The 18,207-nt window shown below is 39.6% G+C and overlaps 1 protein-coding gene across 2 annotated transcripts in view; it reads right to left on the bottom strand.

The window, feature by feature from the left end:
- Positions 1–18,207, bottom strand: part of ZNF407 (zinc finger protein 407) — a 334,843-nt gene that overhangs the window by 114,186 nt on the left and 202,450 nt on the right. For both annotated transcript variants that reach the window (XR_008331522.1, XM_053396659.1), the window contains exon 7: positions 5,410–5,530. Coding sequence is in view for 1 of the 2 variants with exons in the window: in XM_053396659.1 (XP_053252634.1) it covers positions 5,410–5,530 (121 nt within the window). In the remaining variant the exon portion in view is untranslated. The remainder of the gene's footprint in view (positions 1–5,409; positions 5,531–18,207) is intronic.

Raw genomic sequence — 18,207 nt, 5'->3', positions numbered from 1 at the left:
GAAAGTAAATACCTAGCTCTTATGGATCTACATTAAAAAGAAAGAAAGGAAGAAATGAAAAGCACCAAGCTTGCTATGAAACTGTGTACTAAATAAATGGTTCTGACATGCAGAATAACTCCTTAAAAGAAGCACAGTTCTCAGCACTGTACATACTGTTTTAAGGGATAATCATGCTTTCCAATAAGCACACATTTTTCTTTATAAGCCAGTCACCATACTGACATTTGCCTCTGGCCAAGAGAACAGGGCATGAAAGAGGAAGCTGAGCGCCTTTGAATGCTACTACCAATGTGTTTTTCCCCCCAGAAGGAGTGTTGTGCAAGCAACACAAGTGGCATGCTCTTCTTCCCCAAATGAAATGTCTTGTCAACAACTCCATGAATTCTGGGCTCCAGAATCTTATGACAGAACCCAATTCTGCTATGAGACATTATCCCCCCCAGTCCAGCAGCTGAAATATGAATCATAGTAGAGCCCCATAAAGTGTACATAACAAGTAAAAATTGGGATGCAATAATAAAACAGAAATGCAATTATTTGTACGTTAGACTGAATTTAGAGTCATGCTAAAGAGACTACGGAATATACCCTTTAAAAAAAATATCTGTAATGTACACTATTGTACTTGGGCTTTGTAAGTACTCCCCTGGAACACATTTAATATACAAATTTCATTGGAAGAGAACCTACATTACATGGTTATTTCTATTCTAGTGTTTTAACAAGTAGAAAAATCTATAGATTGGGAAATCGCTTCTTCCTAGGTTTGAAAGTTGGCATATGGGATTTGCTACAGATTAAAAAGTTGCAAAATAGATCATTGTTCCATTGTTTCCAAAAATAAGATGTGAAGTTAAAGAGTAGCTGGTGAGAACTTGTAATTAATAGATAATGACAAGAAAAACACAAGATGCGTGACAAAACTAAGCTGTCCATCTGTTAAAAAACGAGGGGTTAATTTAAAAAAAACTGGATGCAATGAGCAAGTACAAAAAATATATATCAAATATCACATTCCTTCCCAAAACCTGAAGGAAAGGTAGGGTTGAAATGCTTTAAAATTCTTTTTAAGATGGCTACTTTATTTCACATTAAAGAAATATGGGGTAGGGGGAATCTTTCTCACCAGCACTTCCCACCATAGCATTATAAAATGAGGCAAACTAAAGAGTGTGAAGAATAAAACAAGGCAATTTTTAAAAAGAGAGGGAGGGAGATGAAACACTAAATGATTCTAACAGAAAATACTAACAAGAAATGGGGCCTGCAGGGTCAGCCGTTCTATTAGGCAGAATGAGGCAGTCACCTCAGGTGGCAGATGCTGGGATGTGTAAAGGGAGCAGCAGTCCCCAGAACATTCCTCTTTATCCTCCCTGGCTGTTCCTATTTCTTAGAGATCTGAGCTGTTCATGTCAAACAGCCTATCCTACACCCTCTAAGCTAGTCAGCTGCCCTCAGGTGCAGTGGAGGATGCTGTCACTTCACCAGCACGGAAGTGTTCAAAAACCAGTCCAGTCCAGTCAGCTTCTATATGCAGACTGGAAAGCACCTTGTCCTTTGCCTCAGGCATCAAAGTGTATTGGGCTGGCCCTGGGACAGCATCCCCAGGACCTAAAGACAGACTGGAGCAGAAACCTTGTAGTCCAGGAATGGCCAGTGGGGAGGTGTGGTTTGGCAGCAGTGAGGGCAGGGTGGTTTGGGAACACCAGCAGGAGCATCAGATTGGCTCTGCTACTCTGACCTGGCTGCCACAGTGACAGCCCTCTGTACTGGCCACTCCTGTTATATTCTAGCTCATGCCTTGCAGTTTGGTAAGCGAGTTTCAAGGTGAGGGGAAAGAAAGAAAGGACATCTTTTGTCTTTGCCATTTTCCCGAAGACTTAGCTTGCTGCACTCAGAGGTTGCGGATGATGGAAAAGACCACGGTCTTAAGACCTGGAGGAGCTGTTGCCATTTAGATAGACCACATTGTACTAGATGAACAAACAGCCTGAGCTGGTATTAGGCAAATTCTGATGTTCCTAAATGCAGGAACTCCTATATCTTCACATGCTTTGAGATACCGTCTCCAACTTAAAAAAACAACAACAACATACGTGGGAATATACTTAAGACTCCGGACACCATCTGAGCATGTAAATTTGTCACCTCTTTTCCTTGTATGCCTTAGATATTTGACTTGTACACCATGGTCAGGAGATTCAGAGAAACCTGCACACCCTCTAGGGTACCACTCTGGTTGCTTTTCCATTCTGGAAGCAGACCCTTGCTTGTACTTCATGAATTGCCACTCCAAAATGTTCTCTGATCTTTGGAAGGCATTTGAGGTGTGCAGAGAAGCTTCCACCAGACACTGGGAGTGGGAGAGATCATTTTTGTGCATTGAACATTTACCTGGAGTTTTAGATGCCAGTTCTTATTTCAATTTGTATAAAAAGGTAAAGGTACCCCTGCCCGTACGGGCCAGTCGTGTCCGACTCTAGGGTTGTGCTCCCATCTCACTTAAGAGGCCGGGGGCCAGCGCTGTCCGCAGACACTTCTGGGTCACGTGGCCAGCGTGGCGAAGCTGCTCTGCCGAGCCAGCACCAGCACAGCACATGGAAACGCCGTATATCTTCCCGCTATAAAGCGGTACCTATTTATCTACTTGCACTTAGGGGTGCTTTCGAACTGCTAGGTGGGCAGGAGCTGGGACCGAAAGCAGGGAGCTCACCCCGCTGCGGGGATTCGAACCGCCGACCATGCGATCGGCAAGCCCTAGGCGCTGAGGTTTTACCCACAGCGCCACCCGCGTCCCTTTCACTTTGTATAATGTGCAGGAAATGTTACCATCAAGCCAGTCCACAGGGCTACAAATTATATTTCTGATTATATATAGGTTATTAGGAAATATTAGCCACTGATTTCAGTGGAATTATTTAAGTACACACACACACAAAGAGCTTTATTGCGGTCCACAGACCCAAAATACACAGTACAACAATAGTAAATATCAATAGTTGTTAATGTGTAATATCGGCCTTTCTAGCCAACAGAGGAGCTTTAGCCTGTATGTACTTATTTCTGATTTTTACTGCCTCCATGAAGAATTTTGCTATAGCCAGTGTAATAGTATCAAACCTATCCTCAAGGAGAACCTTGACATGAAATGAGTCAGCAATTTCAAGTTGTTTTGTTAGTATTGGATTGATTAGATGCTGTCTAACATGTTTATACAGACTACAATGCAATAAAATGTGTTCCATACATTCAACATCCTGGGAACATGGGCACAGCCTATCTTGGTATGGGACACCAGGCAATCTTCCCCTCAGCACTTCAGAAGGGAAAACATTTAATCTGTCTTATTTAAGTGATATGTGATCAGTATCAGAGCGAAAGATTCATTTCTCATATTTTTGCTTTTTCATGTACTTTGCTGGTAGGGTTCCCAACCTGGCTAGACTCTGGCTATAGGAAAATTATGTCCCCTGAGCATAAAGTGCAACATTCTTCCTAGAGATGGATAGTCTTACAATACTTTGTAAATTAAATGAAATGTTATCCAACCTGTCATCATATGTTAAATAGCTGGAGATTATTGTGACTAACAACACACACACTTCTGTACCATCAGTTTCATACAATGGCTCCCCTTGCAAGCATTAGTGCATATTTTTTGGGCTTCTGATAAAGAATTATGCAATCTCAGCACATGCTCTGCAAAACTGAGAAACAACAGGCTATACTGCATTTGCTGACGTATCAAAAGTATCTGAAAGATTATTTAGTTTGAAAAGAACACCTACATCCTAGTTTTGTTCTAATTATATTGTTGCATACACTGGAACGTATTATAAATGGGTCTTTATTTTACAAAGTTTGAGCGTATACAAAAATAAAAGGGAACCATGAACTCCCCAGGGAAGCTGTCCAAAAAGAGACAAGTGTTCTCTGCAGAGTCACTCTCCCTAACTCAGAATGCAAGTGCTGCTGAATCCACACAATGAATCCTTCTGCACTTGATGTCAGAGGCTATAATCCCTTACCAAGCATTGTTTAATTAGTTTATTATGCATAATAAATGTAAAATATTTTATTTTAGTTTACATAATTATATTAAAATGCATGCCATTTATCCATAAGCCTGTAGGATATCCTTCACATGTGACATATATTTTAGAAAGGTGCATTTATAAAATTAATGCAGTTTGCAGGTCTTGCTGTTTTAAGCTTCTTACCTATTTCTATAGAATTTTTTTGCTTCTGCTACCTTCACTCTGATAATTTACAAAGAAATACACACAAAACAAAAACAACAACAATGAGCAGATGGCAACCTGCATAACGATGCTTCTGTAGAATTAGTAGCTCTTTAAAATGAAGGCATATTCGTGACTTAAAAATAAGTCAGTGTTATGCCTGTAGTAAGGTATTGTAATGACAGAATTTAATTCTGTAGTGAAAAACACACACTGAAGAGCTGACTACTTTCACTGAAGCTAAATTCAATTCTATGGTGGCCACGAAACATCATTCAAACCTTTTTTTAAAAAAAGTATTATGAACAGTTGTAAGAAAAATGAATATTGACCCCAACAAATTACCCAGTTCATTGTCATACTTAACATGGCACAAACAGGAACAGATGACCAAGACCTTCTAACGGAATATTTAATTTTAAACAACTTTTGCCATAATTTCTTCTCCCTGCCCCCAGCTTTGACAATGAACATTTTTGGTAGATTCAAAACAACACAGGAGCATACACACCAAGGTAAGATTAACAAGAGGACAGTGGGATTAACATTTCCATTCATGTAAGAAGTAACCATGAAAGTCTATAAAGGACAAGCAGTGTTCCGATATCTCATTTGAAATATGGCAAACCCATAGCCATTCAGCCCTGTTTTCTAATTAAAAAAATGATATCCAATCCTGCCTATGAATCGTACTAAGTATTTTCTATGAATCCACAGTGGGAAACAAACCTTTCACAAATAAACCAGAATCTGAGTTGCTAAAGTAACAGGCAGGTGCTTCCATTTAAAATACTTAATGGACAAAGAGTCTGTTCAATTCTTAAGGGGACCTTCCTCTTTAGTGTCATGGCTGCAACTCAACCAAGATTTTTTTCCTCCCAAACTGCAGCTGATCTGAAAAGGCAAAGCAGATCAGGAGTCCCTCCACAGAGAATTTGAACAGACACTAGAACATCTGTGAAATAAATAGCATTAGCGCTTCAGTGTCTCACATCAAAAAGCTTCAGAACAGGGGTTCCATTACCCCCCAACACATTTTGAGAAATAAGTGCCCCCCTTATTTATCTTAATGCTGCCCTGATGATGATTTTATGCCAACATATTTATTTATCAATTTACATGAATTTATCAATTTACATTTCATTCTCACTAAGGAACCTATTACCTGTAGTCACACCAAGGACATCTGTAGGGTTTCTCTCCAGTATGAACACGTTTGTGCCGTGTCAGATGGGACTGGGTTGTGGAAGCAAAGTTACATTCATCACATTTGAACGGTTTCTCTCCTGCAAAACAGTGAAAGTTATTCATTTTTACAAGTAGAAAGGAGAAGGTTAAGCTTCTTAGTTATTAACCCACAATGCAACTGGATTAGTGGATACAAATTGCAGTTCTAAAAGAAATACTCAACATCTGAGTACAATTTTTTTATCACTTCCTTGCTATACATTATTTCCCCCCTGAGCTACCAGCTATCTCCTCACACAACATATGTATCAATTGATTTGGCCCACTGCCTCTCGTCAGTGGCTAACCCATGTATTAAATTGTTTGTGTGTACTCAGTAATCATGTGGATCATCCCCCTTAATGTGGTTTGTCTCAGTGCTGATTAAATAGGTTTTTAGCAGCAATGATGCAAGCCACATGGTAGCAGTCAATTTTTGAAGCAAGTTGGAGCATACCAATACATCTCACATAGAGAAGCTATTATGAGGAGGTATCATCAAGTGGCCTCCATATGGCAGTCACTGTATGAGACCAGGACTGAAAAATGGATTGAAAGTATCAGTTATTCCTACAAATGTGGTACTTTGATGTCCTCATCTGAGAAATATCTATATGCATTCTTCACTTGTGAATCGCTCAGCATATTTTTCACAACTCAAGACAACATAATTTTGCTACATATGTTCAACAATTCATAAGACATAAATATGTGTGAATAACCTCACACAAATGAACAGAAAGGACCCTGTGATGGAAATAATGGCAATATGTCAATCAGGAGGAGCACTATCTTGGCTCAAAATAATTCACTTATTCCTCTGGATCCAGAACACTTCTACTAGCAGTGCACAACTTCAATGGCTGCATAAAATATGCTTCCCATTACACTAAAGCAGATATGCCAAGTATATGCATGTATTAAATAACTCAATTTGCACATTTACAAATAATTTGCACATAGCCTAATATGATAATCTCTGTGGAAGACACTGGGTAGAAGTTAATAGCAGAAACAACATATGCAGCTTTCAAATTTCACTTTCCAAGTTCCGCTAAGGTATGTATTGGAGTGTGGAGGAACCAGTAACCAAAAGAGGCCAGTATGACACAGGAGGTGATATAAAGGCAACTATAATAAAAAGGTTAGTAAGCTGTATTGTTCAGACGTCCATGTGTGGGTATAAAGTGATGAGTGTTGGGTGCAGGAGAGCATAACACAAAAAACATTAACTCAAATGTTTTTCAGGGAAAGGAAAGAATGCAAATTCCAAGTAAGAGATTATAAGGAAAGGATCAGAGCAGCTAATGAAGGAATAAGCCAAAATAATAATATCTATTTTGTTAGTCATTGATATACTACTGCTAATGGCAAGCTGCAGATGAGCGGTGTTGCCTTCATGTTTTACTGTGGCCAGAAAACAATTGGCTGAACTTTCTTCGAAACAGGATGCTAGACTAAATGGACCATTGGTCTGACCACTTCCCCATCTCATGCATTCTCTGTAATCTTCCATTTTCTTTTTTTTTTAAAGTAACTTATGGCAATTCATAGTTTTACTTTTTACTTTTAAATGCCGAACTCTAAGCAGATCTAATCTTAAAGGTCTATACAGGGGCAGACATGTATTTTTTGTCATGGATGTCTCTTGCTTCACCTACTAGAGTACAGAATCATAGAACTGTAGAGTTGGAAGGAACGCTGAGGGTTATCTAGTTCAATCCCCTGCAATGCAGGAATCTCAACTATAGCATCCATGACAGATGGCCATTCAACCTCTACTTAAAAACCTCCAATGAAGGAGAGTCTGCCATCTCTCATGGTAGTCTGTTCCACTGTCGAACAGCTCTTGCTATCAGAAAGTTCTTCCTGATGTTTAGTTGGAATATTATTTCTTGTAACTTGAAGTCATTCGTTCAGATCCTACCCTCCAGAACAGGAGAAAACAAGCTTGCTCTATCTTCAAAGATGGTCCCCACGTTTCCAGGCTTAACATACCAAACTCCTTCAACCGTTCCTCATATGGCTTGGTTTCCAGACCCTTGATCATCTTGGTTTCCCTCCTCTGAACACATTCCAGCTTGTCAATATCCTTCTTAAACTGTAGCACCCAGAACTGGACACAATACTCCAGGTGTGGTCTGACCAAGGCAGAATAGAGCAGTACTATGGCTTCCCTTGATCTGGACACTGTACTTCTGTTGATGCAGCCTAGAATAGCATTAGCTTATTTTGCTGCTGCATCACACTATTGATTCATGCTCGGTAGTGGACAGATACAATTTGATAGGGATAGTTTAGATAGAAGCATGGGCAAGAGAGAGAGAGAGAGAGAGAGAGAGAGAGAGAGAGAGAGATTACAGGGTACCGCATTGGACCTAAATTTGGGCAAAACTCACTATGTATTTCTGAACATTTCTGCATGCTATATATAAACAATGAGTCGTTCCACAGAGTCAGCTCTCACTTATACAAGTCCTCCCAATATTTATAAATGGGGAAACCTCTACATGAACTAGAGTGGCCACAACACACAGCACAAATTTCTAGCAGTTGAATAAAGTAAATCAACCTACAAGAGTTCCAATATGAAATTGTGGGAACTGGAAAGGAACATAGGCATATACAGTGGCGTAGCGTGGGGGGTGCAGGGTGGGCCGGCCGCACCAGGCGCAACAACTGGGGATTAGGGTTAGGGGCGCAAATCCACGGGTTAGGGGGCGCAAATTACTTACCTTGCCCCGGGTCCTGACAACCCACGCTACGCCACTGGGCATATAGGAAGCTGCCTTAGACAGTGCATTAGTCAGTACATGGAGATGGGATGGATTGAACCAGGGGCTTCTTCATGCAAAGCAATTGTTCTACCACTAAACTATGGCCCTTCCCTAGATAATCTCATACCATGATATATCACGCGTGTGCCCATGGTTAGAACAAGAGAAGTCAAGATGGAAGGGAGGATTAAAAGAGACAAAGGGTGGAGAATGAAACAATAACAGAATAAAAGTTATTTTGAAATCTTTGCAACTTTCCCTTTTCTTTTGTGTCTTTTTCCCCCTAATAATGTCAGCTTATTATGTTGCTGCTACAACATTCTGCTCTATTCTTATATGTTTAAATTCTACTATTTGCTATTTTTATTGTACTGTGTATTTTCATGTTTTAGAATCGTTTTTATTATGCTAGCCTGCATTTTTATACAGCACTTAGTGCATTTACCAAAGTAGAAAAAAGCAGACATTTTAAAACTCCCACCACTCATTTGTAAACTCCTACCACTGCATAAGAATTGGAAGACAATTCTGAGAGCTGACCACATTTTCACATAATTTGACATAAAACCATCATTCCAAAAGTTTCTAAGAGATTCCTAAATCATAGAATAGCAACTTCACTTTTTGCTGGAGAAGATTTTTTTAAAAGGCTGTATTTAGTACTTAGGGGAGGGAAACTAAATACATACCATACAAACTATATATAACACTGGTACTGAAATGGTGAGTTTGGACCAGCTGCTGGGCCACAACTTGTTCGAAAGTCAAATGGCAAAACTACCACTATGCAAATATACTGTTAAAAAGGAAAAAAGAAATGGGCCCCTGAGTTAAAGTCAGTCCTAGGTCTGAAAAGGTTGAAGACTACAGCTGTAGAGCATTTAACTGGATCAGAATGCCACACACACACATGTTGTCTCTTCGTTGGCCAAACAGAACAAATTATTCCAGTCCTTTATGACAACCTGGGGCCCTTGATATCAGGAGGGCCATTAGGTTCCCTGTCCCTGCTTTATGATTTACAATGGATACCCAATTGTCCCAACTGCAATTCTAACATTTAAAAGTATAAATGATAACCTGGTTACACGTAGGACATTCTGCTCCCATATCTCCCCTTCACACATACAATGCCCTGATCAAGTTACTTCTGTCATCAGAAGTTCAGGAGGTAAGTTCTAGCACTATGAAATGCCTTCCCTAAGAAAGTGTGAATGGCTTCATGTTAGCTTACTCTTCACTGCGTAGCAACACTTAGTTGCTCCAGAAAGGCTTTGGAGAAGATTTTGCTGTTTCCCCTTTGGGTTTTGCTGTTTTCCTGGGTTTTAATCTTGTCAATTGCTTTGCAGACAACAGACATAACTACTTTATAATTTTGCTGCTAATTCTATGTTATGCTACTGGCATTTTTATTTCTAAGCTATGCTTGAATTCTTACTCTTAAGTAAAGCAGATTTTTTCTTTAAAATATATAAATAAAAATAAATAAATGTATTTTATCAGTAGTCTTTGTTTCTCACTATAAGTAATGACTAACAGCCTAAATCCATAGTGCCATGGGATGCACAGAGCTGCCACTTAAGTTAGCACTCCCATTTTCCTTAATGGAAAGGACAATTCTCTTCATGTAAAGAGATGCACATGAAGGGCAGCCCTTCTACTGTAGTAAAGAAGGCAAGTTTTTAATGCACAGGCGCTACATGAACAAAGAGCCATTCAGTTGTGGTGCTAGCATTATTATTACTATTTTCAGCAGCATGGTAAAGATCAAGTTTAACATACTTTGGAGAGAATGGTCAGTAACAAAAAAAAAGTTGGTTATTGTGCTTCCAGTAATGATTTATCCTTGAAAATCTCATGTAATTACATCCTGAACATTCCTACTAGTACTAGCTTTCTTGGAAGTTAATAGCAATCCTCTTCAAACATCACATTCTCTCTTAATAAGCATTTAATGAAAAGGCACAAGGCATACTGGGTTAGTTATACTTTATACAGAGTATTTTTCTTATTGGCGCTGGGTTGGGGGAAGGTGAAGGAAAGAGGCTACATTATACATTAAATTCAGTGCCGAGTAATGTAACTGCACATTAAAAGTCAAAGTGCAGTTCACATGAGAAATAGAAACGCAAAGTGAGCCACTCATCTGGATAAAAACACATATATTATTAAATTTTCTCTCTTTATTACGTTGACCTATAAATGCCTAGATGTGCAAAACTGAAATGAGCAAATGGAACTGATCATACAAACAGGATCTGTGTGGGTCATATAAGCCACTGTCTTCAAAAATTCATGAGACTATTTGAACAAAGGCAAGAAACTGCTTAGGCACTCCACTCCTGTAGACTCATTGTAGCTGCCTCAGGACTGCCACATAGATGAAGCCTGTCTTTTCATATTCATCAGGTGCTGCACACTTCCACGAAGGTCATATATACTCTCATAAGATTTTCCACCTCTGTTAGTCACATAGGTTGATCACCCTCCTCTTTCACACACACACATTTTTTCCCTCCTAAGTACAAAGGCATAACTCCATAGCTTTGATATTTACTCTACACTGCAACCCAAGTTGGAAAGGAAAGAATGAAACAAAAGAGTGAGAACAAAATATAACATTTCCCAAAAACTGCAAGGGTGTTTGTGATGTTGTGAATGGCGGGGGCAAGCCTATGGAAATACATAAACACATAAGAAACAAACCTAGGTAACAGTGAACTATAGTACATAAGGATGGATCTGGACTGCTAGTTGCCTTTAGTTCTCATAGATATCAATGAGAATTAGTTCATTACTAATTTATCCTATTGGATTCAGTGGGTACCAAGCGCAACAAACAGTCTGAATTCAACCCCTAGTCCTGAGCCCTTAACTATCCCTTCACTGCCTGTCATTAGGGTTAACCTTGGCTAACGTTGGTGCCAATTAAACACTTCACCATTGTTAAGGTCAGTAGTGAGAGAGCTGTAAAATGCTATAGACAGGATGGGCTGGGAAAAAGGATGCATTACGCTATAGCCCAAATACAGGGGAATAGGGAAACATTTACACTGGTCATGGAAAGGCATTTGGAATAATGAGCCATACTGACTGTTCAATAAACCCCTGATGCTTTCTTTATATTATGAAGGAACATGAAAAACTTCAAATGATAAGATTATTTAATGTTTTATTCAATGGGTCATGCATATGTGACAATGTACTGGTTAGCTACATCGTAATATTCCAGAAGTGTTCTCATAACCTCTCCTTGATTTGTGTTCTGCTTTTAAAACAACTAAACATGCATTGTGTGCAATGAATGGCAGAACAAAATAATGTGAATGAAATACAAAATGTGGATTTATTTTCTAATAAATAAATGGAACTGAGTCACAATGACAGGGAGCTGGCCAAAAATCAGTAGGCATTACTTGTTAACCATGTTCACTTCAAACTAGCAGAATTTAAATCATTATTTATCAAAAAAAAAAGATGATTCCATGGGATCTATCTATACGACTTTCTGTACTGACATATATGAATCAAGAATTGTAGATAATGCTTTCCTCTGAAACAATCAAAAACACAAGTGATAAAAAATTACTAACTGACACATAAAATTCATGTCCAAAATGTGCAAGCGAAACAGCTTTCATTAGTGCAAATATGAAAGATCTGTTCTGTGTATGGATGCCCCAGCAGAAGTTAATCTCTCAGAGTAAAATATCCAACAGCAGCTGCAACAGGTTTGTCAATTGGAACTTCCAGGCCTGATGTGCAGCATTTCAGTGGCTCAACTCCTAGAGATGCATCTTACACAGATGCACTTTCCACAACTCAAGTTACTGCTTGTAGAATTTCCAACAGCCTGAATAAATCCCTAACTAGAACCTGGACCCACTCAATGACGTCTCTAGTGAGGCATGCAATTCCTTCTTTCATCACAATGGCCTTTTAGATTGGAGGCTCAATAGCTTTTTTGGGTTGGGGGGGAATCCATGAGCAAATTGGAGTGTGTGGGAAAACAGTTCTATGTAGCTCGGCAGAGGAAAAACAGCACTTCTGGAGATCAAACAGGAAGGGGGGAGGAATCTCAAATCTTTTGACATTCAAGCTCACTCTTCTAAATAGTTACGTCTGGCTCACAGTGTGGAAGGAAAGAATAAAAAGCAAAATAGTCAGAGGGATATGTAGTAAAGAGTCCTCAAGACCTGAAGTCAATCCTCCCCCCATTGTCAAGCATCTGTCAGACAAGAAAAGCACTCTGGTGGATATCAATTCACTGGATGCCTGGAAGCTGAAGAGCGTGGGGAGGCTTATTAAGCTGGCCAAGATTCCTAAACTGCATGTGAGGATTGGCTCTCTTGCCCTTGAATCAAGGGTCTGTGACAGGTGATAAAAGTAAATCTTGGATCAGGAGATGTTTTGTGTCAACCCCCTAGACAGTTTGTATTGCAGCAGGGAATTATTTAAGCCATTTAGACCACTTTGATACCTATCCCCTTCAAACCTGTCTATAATTTGCTTGGGCACTCTGTGTGCAAGGAAAGCCATGTCAAAAGGAGGATACGGAAGAGGAAAACAGGATGCAAGAAAGAGAGAGAGAGAGGAAAGGGAAAAAAGAAAGGGACGAGCAAGGCTTGGCACTGTTATAAAGCAGTTAGCCCAGACAAAAATCTCATGGCATCAGCCGAAGTACATTGAACCAAGTGGAAGGTGTATTGTGCAGCTCCCTGTGAAGAAAATAGTAGACATAGGTAATTTTTCTGGGAAAGAATCATCTCTGATTGTTTGTGCCACAGAGGCGGATAAATGCCAAAAAGATAGATCCCTCTGTCTCTGAGATACTGTCCTATATAGTATAAAGTTAATAGCAAAGTAATAACGAGCCTCCAGTCCTGACATAAAACATAAACTTAGACCTGCTCGATGCAGGCTTCATGATCTATAACCTGTAAATGCCTGCATTCAGAGCAGGGGGAACTCCACTAGGGTGGCATAAGCAGGCAAGTGCCAACCTGAAACATTAATTAGAACTTGCTGTCTAAAACCAGCTATTTTAATGGAGAGCGATGGAAGATTTACACACTTAAGTAAAAGCGACAGTATTTTCACAAACCATATATCGTAGGTAAATGAGCCAGAACAAGAGAGTAGGGCATGGATCAGAGAGAAATGAGTTCAGGTCTATCTTTCCTATGGACTCATTGTGTGGCTGTTGGTTAGTAAATAGTTCTCAGTTTGGGGTCAACTGTAAAATGGGAACAATATTGAACCTTCTTACAACTGTTTATGTAAAATGTTATCTAAATGGCATCGACAATTAATAGCAGTAATACTAGTAGCAGTAGTAGTAGTAAATGAGAGCAATAGGAGACATTACATGAGTAATTTTGTTACGAGAACTGGCCATCCAAACTTAAACCCAATAAGGTATTTTCCAATGTTTATCACTGTCATTCTGAATAATCTGTTCTAGAAGAGTGACTAGTGGGGTGCCACAGGGTTCTGTCTTGGGCCCGGTCTTATTCAACATCTTTATCAATGACTTGGATGATGGACTCAAGGGCATCCTGATCAAATCTGCAGATGACACCAAACTGGGAGGGGTGGCTAACACCCCAGAGGACAGGATCACACTTCAAAACGACCTTGACAGATTAGAGAACTGGGCCAAAACAAACAAGATGAATTTTAACAGGGAGAAATGTAAAGTATTGCACTTGGGCAAAAAAAAATGAGAGGCACAAATACAAGATGGGTGACACCTGGCTTGAGAGCAGTACATGTGAAAAGGATCTAGGAGTCTTGGTTGACCACAAACTTGACATGAGCCAACAGTGTGACGCGGCAGCTAAAAAAGCCAATGCAATTCTGGGCTGCATCAATAGGAGAAGTAATAGTGCCACTGATCAAGGGAAGTAATAGTGCCACTGTATTCTGCTCTGGTCAGACCTCACCTGGAGTACTGTGTCCAGTTCTGGGCACCACAGTTCAAGAAGGACACTGACAAACTGGAACGTGTCCAGAGGAGGGCAACCAAAATCGTCAAAGGCCTGGAAATGATGCCTTATGAGGAACGGCTAAGGGAGCTGGGCATGTTTAGCCTGGAGAAGAGGAGGTTAAGGGGTGATATGATAGCCATGTTCAAATATATAAAAGGATGTCACATAGAGGAGGGAGAAAGGTTGTTTTCTGCTGCTCCAGAGAAGCGGACACGGAGCAATGGATCCAAACTACAAGAAAGAAGATTCCACCTAAACATTAGGAAGAACTTCCTGACAGTAAGAGCTGTTCGACAGTGGAATTTGCTGCCAAGGAGTGTGGTGGAGTCTCCTTCTTTGGAGGTCTTTAAGCAGAGGCTTGACAACCATATGTCAGGAATGCTCTGATGGTGTTTCCTGCTTGGCAGGGGGTTGGACTCGATGGCCCTTGTGGTCTCTTCCAACTCTGTGATTCTATGATTCTATGATTCTTTAATACAATGAGAAGAATAAATTTACATTAGGTTACTGGATTAAAAAGGTCATGCAACTTCATCGTGCTGCATTGAGGCAACAATCAATGAACTGATGCAATTAATTCTTGTCCAGCTTGCCCAGTGCACCAACTAGTGGAATGTTCACCCAGTTGGCAGCAGGTTTTTACAGAGTGTACATAACATTCATTATATATGACTGGTTTATGTAGGGTACATGCAGTTTACTATATTTCTATATGGAAGCCATTATTTGTGCAGGAAATTAATCTTGTATGAAAAATTCCTTAGGTGGTGAAGGAAATTAGAACTTCTGGAATCTTAGGGCACTCTTTCTCCTGTTTCAGGTATTACAAACATTTAAATTAGTGGTGACCAACCTTTAGCCCTTCAAATGTAGCTGAACTACAACTCCCATAAACCCTAACTTTTGGCTATGCTGGCTGAGGCTGTTGGGAATTGAAGTCCAGTAACATCTGGAGGCCACAGGCTTCTGATTTTAGAAGTTTCCGTCGTGCTGTCTAAAATAAAGGAAAACTGGGGATATGATTTTTTTTAACAATGAAACCTCCTTACAGTTGTTGAAAATCATTGAAAAGGTCTTGGGGCTACATGATTGGAGCCTCAGAAACAAGAAGGTAAATGTAAAGCACACTTCATTTATTATGCTTTCAAATTTCATGATTTCTATATCTCATGGTTTGAAAGGGCTTACCCATAATTTGAACAACTGAGGTTAATAATACAAGGGCTTTTTGTCACCCCAGCTAACTGAAAAACTTTATCACATTTCACAGCCTGCCAAGAAACTGACCTTTCTCTGCCAGTACATACATTTTTAAACATTTCATAGCTGAGGCCCAAGCAGAAGCAGTTATCTCGGTCAGCCAATGATCATCTTGAAAACCTCCTAAGAGCTGCCACTTCTAATTTAGCAATGGAGATTGCACAAACAGTATCACAACCAAAGTTCATGCAACTTTTATTCAAATTATGCTGATTATGTATTGACAAGCTATGCAAATTAGCCACGGTGCTCCAATTCCTACATTCCAGTTCCCTATCATATACAGAACTATGCAGAAACATGCATTCCATATAGAAAAAAAACAGCTGAGTCATGGAGTATTTGTGTGTAAGGAAAATTGGGTGGTGGGGTTAAGATTATAAACTGTATTTTAATCAGTATTTTAGATGCAGACAAGATTGGGCTGCAAGGAGGCAGGGTTAATCATGAGGTTAAAAGCCCCCTCCCTCTATGTTATATGGGGTGTTTCATGAGGAAGAAAAGAAAAAAAACATACTTCCTCCCCACAACCACAGAACTGTGAGGTTCCCCCTTTCTACTATATAGCTAAAAAAATACCAGCAGGCCACTAGATGGCTGGGGAAAGGGGAAGGCAAAAACATGTCCTTTCCCCCTTCCCTATTCACTTCTCTGCCCCAATCTTCAAGAGGCCAGAATTGAACTACAAAATTCCTGTTCCAGGCTGCCAGGGGCCCAGGAACACTTCTCTTAGGTGGTAGGAACGTACTACAACATTGTGTTGCAGGCCCCACTTAAAGCATGCATTGTTCTTCCTGCACAAAATTTGATTTTAGTGTAAGAAACTGTAATAAGAGCAAGCTTTTAACCCCAACATGTACCTGAGGAAAAAAAGAACAGAAGAGCGAGACCACTACTATAATAGCCAGAACTCCAGGGAGACTGAGGGAAATAACTTAGTATATTCCCCCCTTTGCCATTTCCAACATCCTCGTGGGATAAAGAATAAGCTGGAATTTGGTTAGATAACTTGGTGAGAAGACCCCATCCCCAATACTCTAAATTATATTTAAACCAGGCTGCTTTGGCCACCACAGGCTGTTGCTCCCCTCTGTTTCAAATAAACATGTACCTTAATAAAATTTAAAAGGATACTCACAATTGGCATGGCACTTAGATACTTCATAGCAACATACCTCTACCTAGAACAACTTTTAGAATTCCTCTCATTCCAAATGTTCAATTGCCCTACTGAACACCTCTGTGTCTGCTTCAAGTATTTCTTTAGCAGGTGATCATTTATGATGATGGTGGTTTTTATACCATTTGTCAGAACGGAAAGCATGTCACAGTTCTTATCTTTTGAATGCTTAAAGCAAACCTATGAAAGAGGGTGACTTACTTACACATAGCATAATAAGCTATGTGTCTGGACAAATATCCGAATCTCACTCGCCTTTCACACATTCAAACACAACCCTCTGTCTCTGCTTACACTGATGCTACATTATATAATGTAACAGAATACTGCGACGGACTCTTAATAAGTTGTTGGTACAACTTGTAAGAGCTACAGTAGCCCTTCAACCAGGGCAGCATGAGAGTGGTTGGTATGTAGGGCTCTAGAAGATTAAACATGAATAGTACCCTTTCTGCTTTGTCAGGATTAGCCTTTTGCTCAGGAGTCACTAAGCTCCATATACTCATTCTGCAAAGTAAATCTGATGTGTACAAGTGGAACTGAGCATTGCACTTAACAGGACACTGGGATCTTCGGTGTCAACAAACAGATACCCACAATGCTTTCACATTGACCTAATATGATATATCAGATATTCTTCAATACATTGTGAGATCATATTGTAAGGTGATTATCATAACAGATTTAAAACTAACATGTGAGTTTAATACATCTAGTTTAATGCATATAGCACTGTCCTTATTTAATTTCTACGCAGAATTTCCCTCTGTAAATTGCAACTGCAGTTTCCGAGACTGCATGTCTGCAAGACCACAAAAGGCTTTGACCATATGTGTTTGCGGCATATGCTTCATAACATTCAATTCCTCAGGATAATCTTCAACTCTCCAAATATGTTGGTTGACTAATCTCAGATCCTAGCTGCATATAGTTCCAGAGAAAGGATATAACTGGGCATTAATTAAAATGCATTAAAAATGTTGGTTAATAACAGCCAGCATCCTGAATCGAGAATGGGTCATACTATTAAAGAAAAACAGCTGCATTTAACATCTATAAACAACTACAGTATTTTTGAGGAAAACATAATAAACATAATCATACAAATTGTACTACTGAGAATGAACCATTTAATCTGAATATATTCCCACTTTCATTTTCAAAAATCTAACATAGGCTAGAATCCTATGTAAACCTGGGAGTAAGTCTAATTGAACTCAGTGGAGCTTACTTCTGAGAAGACATGGACAAACCTTCACAGTTAATTTTACCAACATTAATAATTAGTTTGGAGCATGAAGTGTTTGGGGAGTGGAAACCTATATCCAAAGTGTCATGCATCAACAGTAAACAGAAAATGACAATGTTACAAAAAAAATTGGCCATATTTCAGTTGCTGGGGGGGGGTACAAAATCTTGCTCCTTTAATTTTCACACAGGAATTCTTAAGCATATTCGTATACAACTTTCATGCAGTCTGCAGTCTAGCTGGGCCTCTAAAATAAACCTTGTGTACTTTATTTTCAAAG

Source organism: Podarcis raffonei, chromosome 7, assembly GCF_027172205.1.
Source record: "Podarcis raffonei isolate rPodRaf1 chromosome 7, rPodRaf1.pri, whole genome shotgun sequence".
NCBI lineage: Eukaryota > Metazoa > Chordata > Lepidosauria > Squamata > Lacertidae > Podarcis > Podarcis raffonei.
Note: the sequence above shows the minus strand (reverse complement) of the source record. Positions and strands in the feature narration are given on the sequence as shown.